The 18,007-nt window shown below is 45.8% G+C and overlaps 1 protein-coding gene across 3 annotated transcripts in view; it reads left to right on the top strand.

The window, feature by feature from the left end:
- SVOPL (SVOP like) overlaps nt 1-18,007 on the top strand; it is a 321,589-nt gene that overhangs the window by 115,833 nt on the left and 187,749 nt on the right. For all 3 annotated transcript variants that reach the window (XM_085652034.1, XM_085652032.1, XM_085652033.1), the window contains 2 exons: nt 7,821-7,956; nt 12,657-12,748. In XM_085652034.1, the coding sequence (XP_085508160.1) occupies nt 7,878-7,956; nt 12,657-12,748 (171 nt within the window). In that variant the 5' untranslated portion in view covers nt 7,821-7,877. The remainder of the gene's footprint in view (nt 1-7,820; nt 7,957-12,656; nt 12,749-18,007) is intronic.

Below are 18,007 nucleotides of genomic sequence, written 5' to 3'. Positions count from 1 at the left end.
TTTTCAGAGCTATCCATTTATGTAATTCAGCTTTAATGATAAGAATCTTCTGTTGGCTTTCAGCGGCCTCCCTCCCATGAACTATATCCATCATATGTACTTCTTCTGCTTCTGTCAAACGAACCACTAATCTCTCATTTTCTTCCCTGGCCACTTTCCTTACCCTAGCTGAGTAACTAATAATTTCCCCTCTCAAAGCAGATTTGAAAGAGTCCCAGACCATATTTCTAGATGTACTATATCGGTTCATATCATAAAAATTTTAAGACCAAATCCTTATATACTCTACAAATTTAGGGTCTGCTAAAAATCTCCTCTCGAAAGTCCAACTCTAATGGCCCTTGCTGAAGATATCTATATCATACTCCATGATTAGCGGATTATGATCGGAAATCACTTTTGGTAGTTTTTTATACCGACTCTATTCAGTTCAGTTGATGAAATAAGAAAATAGTCCAGTTTAGTATATCTCTTAAAGGGACATGAAAAATATGTAAATCCTGGGTTGCTCGGTACTTTAGCCCCCCAGACGTCCGACAGCCCATGTGATGTAATTAGGGAACTCAATGCTCGAAATACCTTGGTCTTACGACCTGTACAGCAGACATTATTAACTACATCAGTAAAGTCTGCAGAGATATTAAAATCCCCGCAAACCACAACAGGGCCTAGTCAATTCGCCAGTTCTATCTCCAATTGATCGAATAGCTCGGGTTCATCCTGGTTGGAGCCATAAATTGTGCATATTGTGAATCCCAGCTCGAGTTCCGCCAGTGCCCACCTACCTAAAGCATCTGACTGATGGTGTCTAGCCCCTCCCATCATTGATTTAGCCAATATTGCCACACCTCTCGTAGTCGATGTCTGTGCGGAACAAACCAACAAATCAAAACCTCTTATATTTAACATATGCTTCCTAGCCCAGGGTAGATGAGTCTCCTGTAAACAAATTAAGTCTATCTGGTTTGATCTGACAAATTGTCCAAGCCTTTGTCTCTTATTCCAATAATTCAAGCCCCCAATATTAACTGAGCAGATCTTAAGCTTCCCCATTAATATTTGCTGAATAAACCAATCTTCTTTGTCTGAGTCGAATCATATATTTTACGCTAAGAAACTTACACCATAAAATAAAAAAATTTAAAAAAATTAAAAAAAAAAACATAGCACCAGGTATTTTCCTTTTTCATTTTTTTCCCCCCTTTTCCCCCTCTCCTGTCCCCCCCGGACTCCCCCAAGGGGCCTCCATCCCTCCCCCCCTGCCCTGACATCGTCCCACCACGCAATTGAGGCGCTCAGACCTTAGTCTGTGCATATGATGCAAACAACGCCAGAGGCCCAGGTCCTATAAAGCCCAACATCAAAAATTAACATTTCACCCATACATATTCAAGTATCCTAAACCCAGAACCACCAAATGTGAAGTACCATAAGATGCCACACCTTTCCCCCTACACCCCAACAGTTTTTCTTTGTTCCCCCCCCACCATGAACCATTCCGCTCCATTAACCATTGTTAAATATACCAGAACCACTTTATTTGTCCAGAGAGTCCAAATATTCTTTAGCTTTTATTTCGGATGTGAAATACCGCGTGTGCCCCTGGTTAATGACCTTAAGTTGTGCAGGGTTAACAAGATAGGCCTGGAGATTGTTTTCCTGGAAAGGTTTTATAAGTTGTCTCAGCCTCCAGCGCCTTTCTACCATAGAATGGCAAAAGTCTGGCCGCACAAAGAATGAGACCCCCGCTTGATCTTTTCGCATCTGGTCTGGCTTTATCTGAGATTGTTTGGCGGAGGAGGAAATTGCCGAAAAATACTAAAATGGCACGTGGTCTATCCCCCTCCTTTGCGGGCACACGTAATTTAAACGGGGTGCGATGAGCTCTTTGAATTTCTGCTGCCCAATTCCACTCAGATAGTTCGGGTAAGGCAGCCTTAAAAAGATCAATTATATATGTCCTGACATCGGACCCCTCCAAACCCTCCTGTACCCCCAACACCCTCAGGTTATTCCTTCTTTGCCTATTTTCGAAATCTTCCAGCTTCCACTGGATATCTTGAATTTGTGATCCTTGGGCCATCACCAGGGCCGTGGCACTTGCAGTTTCTGACTCCGTTGCAACAATTCTGTCTTCAAGGTTCGTAACTCTTTCTCCTGTATTGATACAGGTTTTAGTGAGCTTTCTGACGACCCCCTGCATTTTCCTCATTGTTGCCTGAGTTTTCCGGCTATCTTGGCGTGTTTCTTCCCTATGCACCAAGATAGCTTGATAAATTGTGTCCAAGGTAGGTGAGGTATCATTAATCCCATTAATCGCATTTGACACTACTGGCGATGTGTCCAATGGTGGACCAGGTAGAGGGGCATCTGCTGAGTAGTCCCATTTCAAATCTTTCTTCCCCCTACTTTGTGTACTTTGTGTAGCGTTTTTCATAGAAGATTTTTTTTTTTGCAGTCGTGGGTGGTCGACATCGCTGTCTACAGAGTCTGATTCCAAGCTACTAGCCCCAGGTGATGTGCTCAGGGCATCGTCTGACCATTCTGCCCCCTCTGAGACCGAAAAGAAACAATCACTAGTTTCCTTGTCTTGTTCACCTCTAACCTTATCTAATGATTCTGTTGACTTAGTCACTTCATTCATCTCCGGAATAGATGTTGTAATTTGCCCTCTTTTTTTACTCTCAGACTCCCGTGCCCTTCCTGTTTTACCTTCTTTTTCTTTTTTACTGCCATCATCGCCATTGTTGCCATCCGTGTAGCCTCCTTTACCTATTTTAAACTTGCGTATTGGCTCTACAACTTTTACAAGCTCTAACCCCACCGATCCTTCAGGAGGGGCTGAGGGCAAGTTATCTAGTCCAACAGCAGCAGACACAGCAAGGTTCTCTTCGAGTAGATCTATTCCGGCAGTCTCTCCTCCTCCGATTTCAACTAAGGAGGTGGGGGGTATCTCTTTCTCAGCCTCCCCCTCATACACACATGTTAAGATACTGTCATCTGTGCCAGGGGTATCCTGCACCTCCGCCCGAGCATCTTCCCGACTCACCTCCCTATTCTGCCCAAAGGCGCCAACGTTGTCCCAAGCCGCTGTTCCTGCTGCAGCACCAGCCGCTGCTCCAGCCCGCGTGTCCTTCGTGCGCCTAAAGAGCTCCACCACAGTCGAACCTGCGGGGCGGCTCTTGTTGCTGGCTCCGCCTCCTCGCCTCGATGCCGGCGGGTCAGGCGAGAGGATCGGTCGCAGGCTGCCGGAAGAGTGCACCGAGGCCGCCGGATCCGCCGGAGGATCGCCCCGTGCTTTTCGAGCGGCCGCCGCCGCTCTACCAGCAGCGGAGCTTGCCGCGACCTTGGGAGCCATCGTACACCTGCCACTCGGCTTCTGGGATAATAGCACGGTGAAGTATTCTTCTATGAGTCGCCTAACCAAACGCAGCACGATTCTTGAGCATAGTAGAGAAAGCTTTTTTCGAGGACCTCAATCCGCCATGGCCTACTGGTGCTGCTACCGGCCTCCTAAGCGGCCGCCATCTTGCCTCCTTAGGTTATCACTTATTAAATGTAATAAGGTAATCCAATGATATCCTATGGGAGAGATAGGTCTAACAGTAGTAAAAAGGGAATTTGGGAGTTTTACTCTAGCAGAACATGTGAAACTTAATAGTACACATCCAGCGTTCTAAATACACTGCACTCTGCCCTATGGCCTGTTTAAGTTCTACCTTAAGGGTTGGCACATGTTGTACCACTCTACTATGGACTTATAAGTGAAATAAATGTGCCAATCCGGTGTAGGCCAATCTAACCATGTTTGAAGGAGTGATCACAAACACTGTAACACTGGTTAGCAGTGGTGAAGTGCCCAGAGTCCTAAAGCCAACAAAAACTAACTTCATCAACAGGAGGTGAGTAGGCAGGTGATTAGGCAAAGGTTCGGGGGAATACCACCCTAAGGGCTGTCAGGTCTAACACACTGCCTTGATTTGCCACCAAGGACCTGAAATAGAGGGAGTCAAACATGTTTTCTTCTCTGCCCCATGTGTTTGTTGCAGATTCTCTAAAGGGGGGTATTAATTGCACCTTTAGAGAGCAATGCTAGAAAGAACAACACTTCTAGTATGGAGATAAGTTTGCCTTTCTGAATTACTACAAAGAGTTATGTTAGGAAACGAGCTGTTTGTCTGAGGAGAAGCTGAATTGTTTTTATAAAACCCCCATGGATCGAAACTTGTAGTAAATTAAGAATGAGGTTTCGGATGCTGAAACCTGGATTATTTTGTTTTTGACAGTCATTCCGCAGCTGAATCTGAGTGATGCTTAGCATAGTTTGCAGGGCAGTATAGCTCATCGGGGTTGTTTGCTACATGCATCAGAAACTGAGCTTTTTAAAAAATACACAAAACGATTGTCATCTCAACAAATTAGCCATTAGAGAGCTACAGAATGGCTAAGCTTAAACTGCCAGTAATTATCACTTATATTATACCTATTATTTATGGTATTATATACCATAAATGCCACCGATGGCCACTTGCCATGGGTGTTTATGTCTTACTTGCTTAATATACTTGCAGGTTAGGACTGCATATCCCAACATATCATTAGTCTTTGGAGAGTTTCTTTAACACCCACCACTCCCTTGTATTTTAGTCATTAAATTGCACATCGTTTGAGCAATGCTACAAGAGGAAAATAAGTAAAAGTTGATAATTTACCATTAAATAACCACAAATTCCTTTCAAGAGTTTACCATGTCTTTCTTCCCCCTGTAAAGTGGTCTTACAATTTGATTAGGTTTTGACCAATGTTACTGCCACAATGTAGTTAAATGGCCACATTAGCTTGAGACTGCCTTGTACGAAGGAATATATTCTATGGTGTAAGCCCAATTCAAAAAAAAAAAAGCACAAGTATTGCATTTTCAGCCCTTACTAAAATATTTACAAAGCCTGCTGCACCGGAATAGGAATCTACACACTTTACTACTGCTAACCATTGCTAAAGTACTTGTGATCCCTTCTTAAAACATAGTAAAATTGGCTTGTACCCAATTGGCATATTTAATTTACTTTTTCGGTCCCCAGTAAGGTGGTACTACCTGTACCCAGGGCCTGTAAATTAAATGCTACTAGTGGGCTTGCACCTTCTTTAGTAGTCCTTTAGAGCTGTCTCAGACCTGCCATTTTAACATGTCAAAATAAACGTTTTGCCAGTCCCAAACCTTTCTTTTTAAGACAAATAAGTCACCGATAGGGTAGGCCCTGGCAGCCCAGAGGGCAGAGTGTACTGTATTTAAAAAGTAGGACATGTACTTTTTAAGTTTTACATGTCCTGGTAGTGAAAAACTCTTACATTTGTTTTTCACTGATACAGGCCCTACCTCTCCCATAGGATATCATTGGCGATATCTTATTACATTTAATAAGCTGTAATTTCCAAATGGGGACAAGTAACCAGTTCATGTTTGGTCTGTTTGAAATTATAATGAACAATCCTAATTCATGGTGAAGTCGGATTTAAAATTGCAGTTTTGAAAATGTCACTTTAAGGAAGTTACAGTTAAATCTGCTAATACACTCCTTCCCTTAAACATGAGGGTTGGGTAATGATCACGGTGGGGCTGGGAGGGGTTAAGGTTAAGGAGGGCAGAGGTTTTGGGGGACATAAGGATTTTTTGCACATAGTAAGGTTGTTTTGAGACGTCAGTTGAGCTGCTGTTTTTTTCATTTGTTACAGTGACCCCTGAAGAAGAGCCTTCAGGCTCGAAATGCATTGGGCTATTGCAAGAATCTGCTTTGAAGCATGGTTACCCTCACGTGCCGCTGTTATAAGCCAGGATGGGCAACAGGAGGCATTTGAAACTGTTGAATAAAGTATTCTGGCGCACTCATTCTGTCTCCGGAGTGATTAAATAAGCTGGAAGATAGATGTTATAAGGATTGATAAAATTATTGGTATACATGAAGAATGGATAACTTGGGAGGAAGTGGTTCACCGTTTAGGAATTTTTTCCAACCATGACGCAGTGCGACAGTTGGGAGTGTGATTGAAGCACCCTTTGGTTGTAACTTTTAGAACGTTGGCATTTACCTACCTTAACCATTTGGTACCTGCAGCCTGTCTCTGGGCCACATGACTGGGTATAGTTGACATTTGGCCTTTCTGCATTTCTCCTAGGCAGCCAAACACACTAGGGATCTTAGGTGTGCCTGGGTGGGTCACTAGCAGGTTGGGGAGAGGTGCTGGACACAGCCCCACTTACACTTGAATAGGCTGTGTCCTACCTCTACGCAAAGGGCTACATACACCCTGTAGTTAGTCTAGAGCAAAGACCAGGAAGAAAGGGCACCTGTGCATTTCAAAAGCATGCTTTTAGAAGCTTCTCTCCACCTCAAAGGCACAACTGGGTATACCTGTTGGACCTTAGACACCAACTCTTCAGTACACTTTTGGGCCTGTTTACTCTGCCAGAAGGATGGACTGCTGTGCTGCTGAAAGGACTGCCACTCTGCTAAACTGCTGATCTGATGGACTGTTGCCCTGCTGACCTGTTGCCTACTGTCCTCTTGTCTGGGTAAGAACGACTGGAGCTGCATCTCTTTAACCCAGAATCCAAGAGTGACACCAAAAGCTAGTTGGCTGGCCTCCTGATCTCAGAGACACAATACACTTCCAACAACTTTGCACCTGCAGCTGGACTAATTATGAGTATACCCTGCCAAGTACTGCCACCCCTGTCCTGGACCCTTTGAAGTAGGCTTAAGGTGCTCTGCAAGCCTCTGTGGATCTAGGGAACAGACACATCTCCTCTGTGGTATGGCGCAAACTCAAGCATAATTACTGCATCGGCGCTGCTGTGTGGAATGGAACCATTACAAAGACCTGCATCGCCTCCACAGCCTTCTCAGAACCACCGCTGTGTGATGCATCCTCGGTGCAGGACCTCGCATCCCACGTCGACAGTAGCGTCAATGATGATGTGGGACTCCTCATCACAGCTCCTCAGAACCTACACATCCCCTTGACTGCACGACACATCCTAGATTCTGGACATCCCATCGCAAGCCCTTGTCGACAGGATCCTTGACGATGATGCAAGACATCTCATCGACACCTCGCCGCACCTCGGAACCAATGAATCGCTTCGGCTGTGCAAAGCATCTTCGACACGGATCCTTTTAACTCTGTGCAAACCAGGATTTAAGATACTCTTGCTCCGTGGGTCTAACTAGGTCCCTCCTTTTATACATCTCAACGAGAAGAGCTATTTGTTTGTTTCCTATTTTGGATGCCAGGCTAAAAAGATAGTCGATCGAATTGCAGAACTTTGATTTCTCTATTTTAGACAGGGGGCCCAGAGCCCTTGTGAGTCAAATGTAACCTCCAGGTATAAGAATTCATGAGTTCTTTCAATAGGGGTTCCCTGAAGCGCAAAACAACGCAATTGCGGGTTATTTGAACTGCAAGGCATGACAAAAGTTTTGGCTAAATTTGTGTCCACGTCCAGACCATCCATAAAGCCAAAAAACAAATCCAACAAAAGCTGAAGGCCATTAGGTGTTCTAGACATTAAGACAGCATCATCAGCATATAAAAGGACAGGGACGCTCCGACTGTTCACAATCTTCAGGTCCTTGATCACACCGCCAACCTAACCTTAATCTCAGGGACCCTTTTAGATTACACAAGGTTAGGATTTTTGTACCATATCTCAAGCCCCTCTGTTTTCTTACAATTATGGCTTTCTTTCTCCTGTAATTTTCCTTTGCTAAGATACTTCTCACTAATGGGTGTCCTTCATTTCTTCTCTGTTCTTCTAATAGGCATTGCAAAACATCACTGGATGAAAGTAGCTTGTTGAGAAGAGTCCCAGAAGGAAGATGGTGTCCCGACAGCAAGGAAAAATTAACACTATCAGTCTTGACGACCTGAATCCGGTGACCATAGACCCACCCAGTGGTATGTTGGTTTTTAGATGGACTCTATAATATTCTTCACATGAGCAAATTGTTGTTTTCCTTTGTAAATTCTACTGTGTAGCTATACAATGTGTCTATTTATCATACCCATATACAAAGAGGCACAGCAGTTTCAAATGTTGGTGTACAGTGACACTGTACCCAAAGGGGATTCTCACTACCTCCTAAAAGGATGGGGCCCAGATTTACTAAAACGTCAGACAACGCAACATAGCAAGACATCTGGTTGCGCTGTGTGACAGAGAGAGAGCAGAAATGTGCCATATCTACTAAGGTATGACCTATTCCTGCTTTTTTCCTGTGTTGGAGCACTATGTGCTGCCTAGCGCCTATGCAGGCATTCTTGCACCACGCTGCAAGAGTGCCTGCATTACAGGTAGGATTGTTTTTGTGCAGAAAGGGACACCTTCCTGCACAAAAACAGTGCTCCTTGTTACGCCTCTGTTGGGAAGGCGTACCATTTTGACACATTCCCAAGTTTACTAGTCTTAGTAAATCTGGTAATGCGCCAAAACCATGAGGGGATCCATGGGACTACCCATGCTTCACCCATGGAATGCCTTCCCAATGAAGAGTAGTGCGTGCAAAGCAGCTCCAGATTTACTAAACCATGTGAGGTGGCTGTGCGTGCCTTAGTAAATCTGACCTAAGGGCTTGCGTTGCCTTGCGTCACCTGGCGTGATGCAAGGGCAATGCGAGCCCTTGATAAATCTTAGCCTTAGTACTTAGAATTGCCACCTTCATCAATGTAAAGACATGGATTTCTTGGTATAGGAGGTAGCATGGTGATATAGGTATCACCTTTGTCTTAAAGGGTGAAAATATTGTGCAGTCCAATTTTCCAAAATGGAAAGGTGCCCACTAAAATGTAAATATAATTCACAACATCTCCTTCAGAGCTTTATTTAATGGACGTATTCTACATTTGAAGTAACTGAGAGGGGTGCTAGTTGCTAAGCTGGACAATGGAGGTGGTAGGTACCCTTTGTGTGGACACATTTATAGAGAGCATAACCGTTGACTGTTCCATTTCTTTGGGTTGCTGACTCGTGGATGTATTTGGTTTTCACGCCAGGAACTTGGGCGCTCGGCATTCTCCTGGTTAGGTAAGAAAAATCACTTTCAGTGGTCATACCACATATGTGTCAAGACTATGAAGGAGAGGATCTTGCTGTTACCTCTTCATTTTGCATTGGGCAAGAGGGTAGCGCAAATGAACAAGACAAATTGTAGTGTGGTAAAGGCCGCTTTAATGACACATGTGCAATAACAACAGACAGCTATTCAGAGGCGAACCACCTTACAAACTACATCAAACATCCTAACACTCCCCTATCCACCCACCCCTAAATGCCCCCTCCCTGCCTTTCCCCACCATCTGCACTACCTTAAACTAAATCCTAGCCTACCTAGCAATATTATTAGCAACTCACTGTAACCTTTCCCTTCCTGCCTTCAACCCCTGAGAACATTTGTCAGCAGACCGCAAACGCACCTGCTCATCAGCGACAAACCCCCATACATTCTCACCCTGGATGCACCTGTTTCACATTGGACCCCCCAAACTACCCCACCCTTCCCCATAGTATAGGGGTGGGGAAACAAATTTGTACCCCGTCCCCCTTTGGGCCACCACCCACCATGATGCCTCAACACAAAATGGTGGCCGGTAGCCCACAACGCCCATTCCTATCCCTACCCGCCACTCAAAAACCTACCATGACTGTCCAATCTGTCGTCTCCTCCTCTCTTCCGGCCGTACCACCCACCCAAATAGCCCTGGGGGGAGATATTCTCTGTCACCCACACCCTCCTCCCCATCCCCAGTCCCATTGTAATTTGCTCACAGTGCGTCACCCAGACCTAAGCAATTGCTGATTTGGATTCCTCCTGCAGGCAATGCAATCACTCTTATAACACATAGAATTCTTTACTTTCTAAGGTTTGTGGATGAAAAGCAACAGTGTCGTATGGTAATCATGCTCTGGTTCTAAACCATACACTCCCCTCTTTGCCATTATTATTGGACAGTGTTCGACCTGGCACCATTGGCGTGTGTCTCTCCTGCATTTTTTGCCTTTGCCTCCTGTGTTTTTGCAGTATGTTGGACTCCGTTTTGCTGGGCTAGATGCTTTGGGCACTTTGCCACTGCTGTTCAGTGCCAAAGTGCAAGTGCTCCCTTTGTAAATGACTGTTATGGATAGGTGTTTCCATGATTGGCTATTTGATTTACTAGTCAGTCCCTAGTACAGTGCACCATATGTGCCTATGGCCTGTAAATCAAATGCTGCTAGTGGTCTGCAGCACTGATTGTGCCACCCACAGAAACAGACTGTAAAAGGTAACTCTGGCCTGCCATTGCAGAGCCTGTGTGCAGTCTGGGACTGCCATGTCGACTTGGCAAGTGCATAAACTTGCCAGTCCCTGAAGCTTCCCTTTTCTACATATTAGTCACCCCTAAGGTAGGCCCAGGGTACCGCTGTGGGAAGGGTGGATGGCCATGTAGGAAATTGGCAGAGCTGTCCTAATTCTGCTTGCTTTTGACACCGTAAATCATGTGGTCCTACTACAAAGGCTCAAAGCCGTGGGTATCAGGGATACTGCTCTAACCTTGCTTAGGTCCTTCCTGGACTCCAGAGTACAACAAATCTACTGGGACAGAATTCAGTCTGAAGAGTTCTTTCTCCCATATGGAGTCCCTCAAGGATCAGCGTTATACCCCACATTGTTTAATCTGTATGTGACCCCATTAGCAAAACTGATAAAAGATCAAGGTCTGAAACTGGTGTCATACGCTGATGACACACAGTTAGTGGTGTCACTTACACAGAGTGTCGAAGTCACAGCTGAACGATTCCGACATTGCCTCACAAGTGTTATGAGCTGGATGAATACTAATTTTCTAAAGCTCAACACAGAGAAAACTGAGGTGATAGAATTTGCTCAAACATCCTCAATTTGGAATTATTTATCGTGGCCCCCAGAAGCTGGCATTTATCCCGTCCAGTACAAAAGGCTAAGAACCTAGGTTTCCTGATTGACAAAGATTTAACACTCACTTCTCAAGTCAATCAGGTTACCTTGGCCTGTTTCTTTACGATTAAGGTCCTCCGAAAAATACTGCCATTTAAAACTTTTGCATAGAGCAAGACAGTAGTAGGAGCCTTGGTCTTATCATGTGTCGATTACTGCAATGCACTGTATGTTGGAATTGGAGAAAGACGGCTCTCCAAACTTCAGTCATTGCAAAATGCTGCTGTAAGAGTGCTGCTGGATCTTCCCAAACACCACCCGACATCTAATGGCATAAGGCAACTACATTGGCTGCCTGTTCGACGAAGGGTGCAGTTCAAGGCATTATGCCTAGTGCACAAAGCTATAAATGGAGGAGGTGCAGCGGACATGACATCTCTTTTTCCACGTTATGTACCATCCCGCACACTAAGATCTGGCAGTCTAGGTCTGGTCTGCCTTCCTAAGATAAAGAGAGCCCGATGGGGAGGCAAGGCTTTCTCATTTCAGGCGGCAAAGTGATGGAATTGCCTGCCTACAGAGTTACACTTGCAAACAAATAAGATCTGGTTTAGAAAGGCATTAAATACCTGGCTATTCACAAAATCTTAGAGTGGAAGCTGCCAATCCTAATCCTCACTCAGCGCCAAGACACCTCGGTAATAGTGCGCTCAATAAATAATTCAGTCAGTCAGTCAAGGGTGCATTGTATGTGAAAAGTAGGACATGCCCTGGTGTGTGTGGCATGTCCTGATAGTGAAATACTGCCAATTTTGTTTTTCACTACCAACACATCACCTTCCCTGAGTGTAAGGAACCGACACATCACCATCCCTGGGGCTCATTTTATTTGTTTGCATGACGCATCCCAGGTAATTAGTGTGAAATGTGTCGCATCTGCAATTTGCTTTGAACTTAACTATTTCTACCATCTGAAAGACATATTTTTAGTTTTGTTTTGTGGATTTTTGTCGTTTGGTCTTGTTTTGGTTTAGCTAAACATTACTTATTTTTCTGAACTGGTGTGGTGTGCATTTGTAGTGTTTACTTTTCACTGTATTACTGTATGTGTTCACCAATGCTTTACACACTGCCTCTGAGATAAGCCTGTCTGCTTGAGCGAAGCTACCAAGGGGGTGAGCAGGGCCTATTTTAGAAGTGTATCCCCCTTACCCTGACTAGAAGCAAAGGTCCCTATTTGGACAAAGGTACTTACGGACAGCCAATGGCACAGCTTGTCCCTAATAAGATTAACATAGTTATGGTTTAAACTCCAACCTAAGGGTTTACCAAATAGTCCCATTTCAAAACCTAAATAACATAATCATGGTAAAACAAATAGAGTTTTGAGGGGTACCTAACTAATGGATTTTAATGGCTTAGGTTACATGCGGGGAGAATATTTGGAAAGGACGCATCATGATGTTTTTCCTTTGCAAGATCTTCAGATAGATTGAATGCCGTTAACGAATCTAACCATACATTTCAGGAAGTTAACCCCTCTAATCCTCCTTTGCAGTTCTTCACTGTTTTTTAGCCCTATCTTTAGGATACAGACCATATTGTTGGGTTGAACGTATACCCTAGAGATTGAAGGCTAGTATTGATTCCTGTAGCAGAAGGACTTCCATGTCAACGCTCACCCTCTCTCCTGTGCTTTACTTCTAGAGCGAAAGACGTACACCATCGAGGATGCCGTGGAGACCATTGGATTCGGGCGGTTCCATATCATGCTCTTTCTTATCATGGGCAGCACCGGGGTATGCATCACTCCTACATATAATGCAGATACACTTCCTATGGCATGTCCTAAATTTCAGGAGGGCTGTTCCTTATAGAGCTGGCTGGTTTAATGGTGTAATACGATGTCAGCTGCACTTTGGTATACATAGCTGTAAAGATGTCCATGGTAAACATTGTCTGACCATACTATAAACTTAGATAATTTTGGAGACCCCCCCAGGGTGACAAGTTGCACTATACAAGCCTTGATGATAGATTGATTGATTGATTGAGATAAATGTTAGCATAGTTGCCAACATTTGAAAAAAGTTCCAAGAACACTTTGCAGCACAGCTATCAATTACTTACTTGATTATTTACCACATCCACTGCCCCAAAGCAGGGCCCACACTGCCACACCCACATAAGTTGCATAATTTAACTCTGCCTACTTATCATAAGGCAGATTATAGGGTCTACTCAATTACTACAGGTAATTGAGACGGGAATTTGAAACTTAAGGTCAAGGTAGCTGAGTTGGAAAAAATCTCCCCTTCAGCTGCATTGGAGAATTTTTCCAACTGGGCTACTTTGGCCTAAAGTTTTAAATTCCCATCGCAATTTCCTTCAAGACACTTGGCAGGGCTGGAAGTGCAATTGCTGGGACTGTCCTGGGACAGTGAATTACCCGGGACAGTCTCCAACTTGCCAGGACTTGCCCAGCAAAATGGGACAGTCACAGTTGGCATCTATGCGTTAGACTGATCTGTCTAAAATTAACACTCTTTATAATGCGCCTCTGAGCTCTTTCAACGAGTGTCATCAATGCACCCCCGGAGATGGGATTTCCATGTCAGATGAAACTTTGCAGCTTCTCTTTGTTGAAGTGACCCAGAAAGAATTGCTCATTACGGGGCAGTGATCGTCTTGGGGGGCAGCGATCCTTCCCTATTCCCCCTCGGTCTACTTACAGAGCCTGCCAGAGTGGGCCTCGCAGATGGAATCCATAGTAAACCGTATTAAAGGGGCCAATCAGTGTCTAGAAAGAAAACTATTCTATATACTCAGACCTGCATCTCTAGATCACCAATAGGCATACTAAAATATTACATTTATTGAAGATGGTGTTTGAGATGTATTGTGACGTCATTCGCTGGCTGCCGAATGGAAATGGACAGTTAACTAAACAAAATTGACATCCATATTGGAAAGTAAGTGGAGCCATTGTACCCCTGAGAAGGAGGCACTCTGAAACCACCCTGGGTATTTTAGCCATATTTGTATGTGCATGAATGAGATGTAAATAAGTAAGGGATGCTGGTCCCAGCTTCCCAGTTCTAGAACATTTCTACATTTCTCTTAAGAGAAAAAGAAAACCCTGTAAACAAATATGGGGGAGAAGGTCTTTTCTTTAGTACTCTTATTTTCGTTCTCCTTATTTTTAACTATTAATATTATGGAGAAAATTAACCAAGGCGTTTAGGAAGGCCCCAGTTAAATTGGTTTGAATAACAATAGATACATTTAGTCTCTTTCTCTGGAAAAGATGAAAACATGGATCCAAGCCACCAACCACTGACCTATCAATGGCAACAGAACTACAAGTCTCTGTGAAAAAGAAAAGCCTGTAAACACACCTTAAAATTAGGCAAATAATTCCATCGGAGATTCCTGTTTCGTCCGATGACATAGCCAGGCTCTGGATCTTCGGTCATCCTAGCAAGCTAAATGTCCACAAACAAGACTGGCAAATATACAGTTTTAGTTTGTAGTTGTTTGTGGTTTTAATGCCCACGAGGCAGTGGGCACTAAAAGTGCACTAAAGCCAGCCTGACTGGGCAGGCTGTGCCTTTTCCAAAGCAAAGGAAAGCGCAGTGCTTAATTTGTAAAAACAAAAATAAGTGCCCCTGCTATGCTGCCAATTATAGTAACAACACAACTATTAACCCTCACACTTCTCCAAGTGTAACAGTTCAGACTATTCCAGGCCCCAAAAGCTATAAGAATGGCTTTAGCGGAAGGTAATAGTCATTTTGATTTACATTAAATAAAAAATTACTGTGGTTGTGATCACCTCTAACTTATCCAGACAGCGCCATTTTGTGGCAGACTGTCACAGGTGCCGGTGTTGACAATTAAGTGCCAGTGTCGAGCAAAAGAAACCACCGGCTCAAGTTAAGGCTAACGAGGAACCCTCATCTACAGACCCCCCAGACCACAGCCACCGTTCAGCGACTCCATCGCCGACTTCGTCAGTACACACGCCCTCGCCTCCACAGACTGCATCCTCCTCGGGGACCTGAACTTCCACCTCGAGAACAACGACACCAACTCCACAACCCTAATTGACAACCTCGCCAAACTCGGTCTCAGACAGCTCGTCACAACACCCACCCACTCTGCCTACCACACGCTTGACCCCATTTCTCCGCGAGCTCCCACGTCTCCTTCAACCACACCACCGAACACCACTGGACCGACCATCGCTGCATCCACATCACCTTCTGGAAACCGACCTCGTACCACCGCACCCAACAGATCCCTCACCAATGCTGGAGCAAAATCACCGAAGATCAGCTAAACACCGCCCTTGCCCGAAGCCCACCCGTCGACCCCACCGACCCCGACACCGCCGCCCGCAACCTTAGACAGTGGATCGACGACTGCGCCGACACCCTTGCCCCGCTCAAGAAACCCTCCAACAGACACACCAACAAGAAAGCCAGTTGGTTCACCACGGACCTCAAGACTTCCAAGCAAACCTGCCGACAACTAGACAAGAATGGCACCGCGAACAGACACTGGACAGCTACACAGCCCACAAGAGCACCATACGCAGACACCATCACCTCATCAGATCTGCCAAAAGGGCCTCCTTCAAAGACCGCCTAGACAACAACGCACACAACAGCAAAGAGCTCTTCAACATCGTGAAGGAGCTCTCCAACCCCAGCTCCAACGACATCCCACCTTCGCAAGACCTGTGCAACGCCCTCGCCACCTTCTTCCATCGCAAGATCGCAGACATCCACGACAGCTTCAACACCCTGACCGCCCCGCCAATCACCGAGACCTCCGACCTCATGAGCTCCATCCTCACCGACCCCCTGCTCACCTGGACCAACATAAACGATGACGACACCAACAAAATCATGGGACACCATCCACTCCGGCTCTCCATCAGACCCATGCCCACACAACATCTTCAACAAAGCTAGCTCCACCATCGCACCCCATCTCCGCAAGGCCATCATCATTTCGCTCGAGACCGCGACGTTCCCGGAAAGCTGGAAGCACGCCGAAATCAACACCTTACTCAAAAAACCCAAGGTGGACCCCAAAGACCTCAAGAACTTCTGACCCATCACCCTGCTCCCGTTCCCGGCGAAGGTCATCGGGAAGACCGTCAACAGAGAACTGACCCGCTACCTCGAGGAGAACAGCATCCTGGATCCATCCCAGTCCGGATTCCGCAGCAACCACACCCCCGAAACTGCCCTCATCGCTGCCACAGATGACATCAGGATCCTACTAGACAACGGCAAAACCGCGGCCCTCATCCTCCTGGACCTGTTAGCCGCATTTGACACTGTCTGCCACCGCACCCTACGCACACGCCTCCACAACGCTGGAATCCGAGACAAGGCTCTGGACTGGACCACCTCCTTCATCTCCGGCAGAGCCCAGTGTGTCCGCCTCCCCCCTTTTCGTTCCAAAGCCACCGAGATCATCTGCAGCGTATCCCAAGGCTCTTACCTTAGCCCGACATTGTTCAACATCTACATGGCACCTCTCGCTCACGTTGCCCTTCTGCACAACCTCAACATCATCTCCTATGCCGACAGCACCCAGCTGATCCTGTCCCTCACCAAGGACCCCCTCACCTCCAAAACCAACCTTCACGAAGGAATGAGAGCCGTCGCAGAGTGGATGAAGATCAGCCGCCTGAGCTGAAATCAGATAAGATGGAAGTCCTCATCCTTGGCTCCACCCCCTCAGCATGGGACGACTCCTGGTGGCAGACCACACTGGGAGCAGCACAAACACCCACCAACCACGCAGGCAACCTAGGTTTCATCCTCGACTCAACACTCTCCATGACCAAGCAAGTCAGCGCTGTCTCTTCCTCCTGCTTCAACACCCTCTGCATGCTCTGCAAGATCTACAGGTGGATCCCCACCGAAACAAGAACGGTCACCCAGGCCCTCGTCAGCAGCAGGCTAGACTACGGCAACACCCTCTATGCAGGAGCCTCGGCAAAACTCCTAAAACGACTACAACGCATACAGAACGCCTCTGCATGCTTGATCCTCAACATCCCACGCCGCAGCCACATCACACCCCACCTAAAAGACCTGCACTGGCTTCCCGTCAACAAGAGAATCACCTTCAAGCTCCTCACCCACGCACACAAAGTGCTCCACAACACCAGAACGACATACCTCAACAGCCGACTCACCTTCTACACCCCGAACCGCCAGCTCCACTCCGCCGACCTCGCCCTCGCCACCGTACCCCGCATCCGAAGAGCAAACACCGGCGGCAGATCGTTCTCCCACCTCTCCGCCAAGACCTGGAACTCCCTCCCCATCCTCCTACGGCAGACCCAGGAACTACTCACCTTCCGAAGGCTACTCAAGACCTGGCTTTTCGAGCAGTATCAGCACCCCTCCCCTCAGCGCCTTGAGACCCTCACGGGTGAGTAGCACGCTTTGCAAATGCTATGATTGATTGATTAAACAGGGTACCTGAAATCAAGCGAAAGAAAAATGCATTTTATACAGTTCGAAAGTTTTAGTTTGAAAGTGATTGGTTGCACCCTTTTTAGGTATGCCTTTTGATTTTACAAAAATTATATATACTTCCAGGGCCTTTTTGTCAGCCTTCTTCATCCTTTGGCCCGTTGTTGTGATATTCAAATGTGATATCTTCACACTGCAGCATTCGGCATGGCATAATGGGTCAGCCCACTTCAGCCACTGGTTTACTTCACTGTGAGTGACGGCATTCTACTCTTTCACAAGGAGCTCATCCTCACACAAAGTAGTTCCCTACAGTGTCAGTGATTACTATCACAATGTGTGTGTTTTTGAGAACAGAAAAAAACATTTTTAGACCATCTTTTCGGTTAACTAGGGTCCGGCACCTTCTTCAACATTAAACGTTTACAAAAACTATGACAAAACAAACACAGACGTCCAAAAGGATGGCAGCCAACACCAGACCTATTGGCTTTGCCAGTGCTTATGGTGATCTCAATTGCAAGTTCTTTCCTCCAGTCCGGGGATTTGCACATC

This window comes from Triturus cristatus, chromosome 4_1, assembly GCF_964204655.1.
Source record: "Triturus cristatus chromosome 4_1, aTriCri1.1, whole genome shotgun sequence".
Lineage (NCBI taxonomy): Eukaryota > Metazoa > Chordata > Amphibia > Caudata > Salamandridae > Triturus > Triturus cristatus.
Note: the sequence above shows the minus strand (reverse complement) of the source record. Positions and strands in the feature narration are given on the sequence as shown.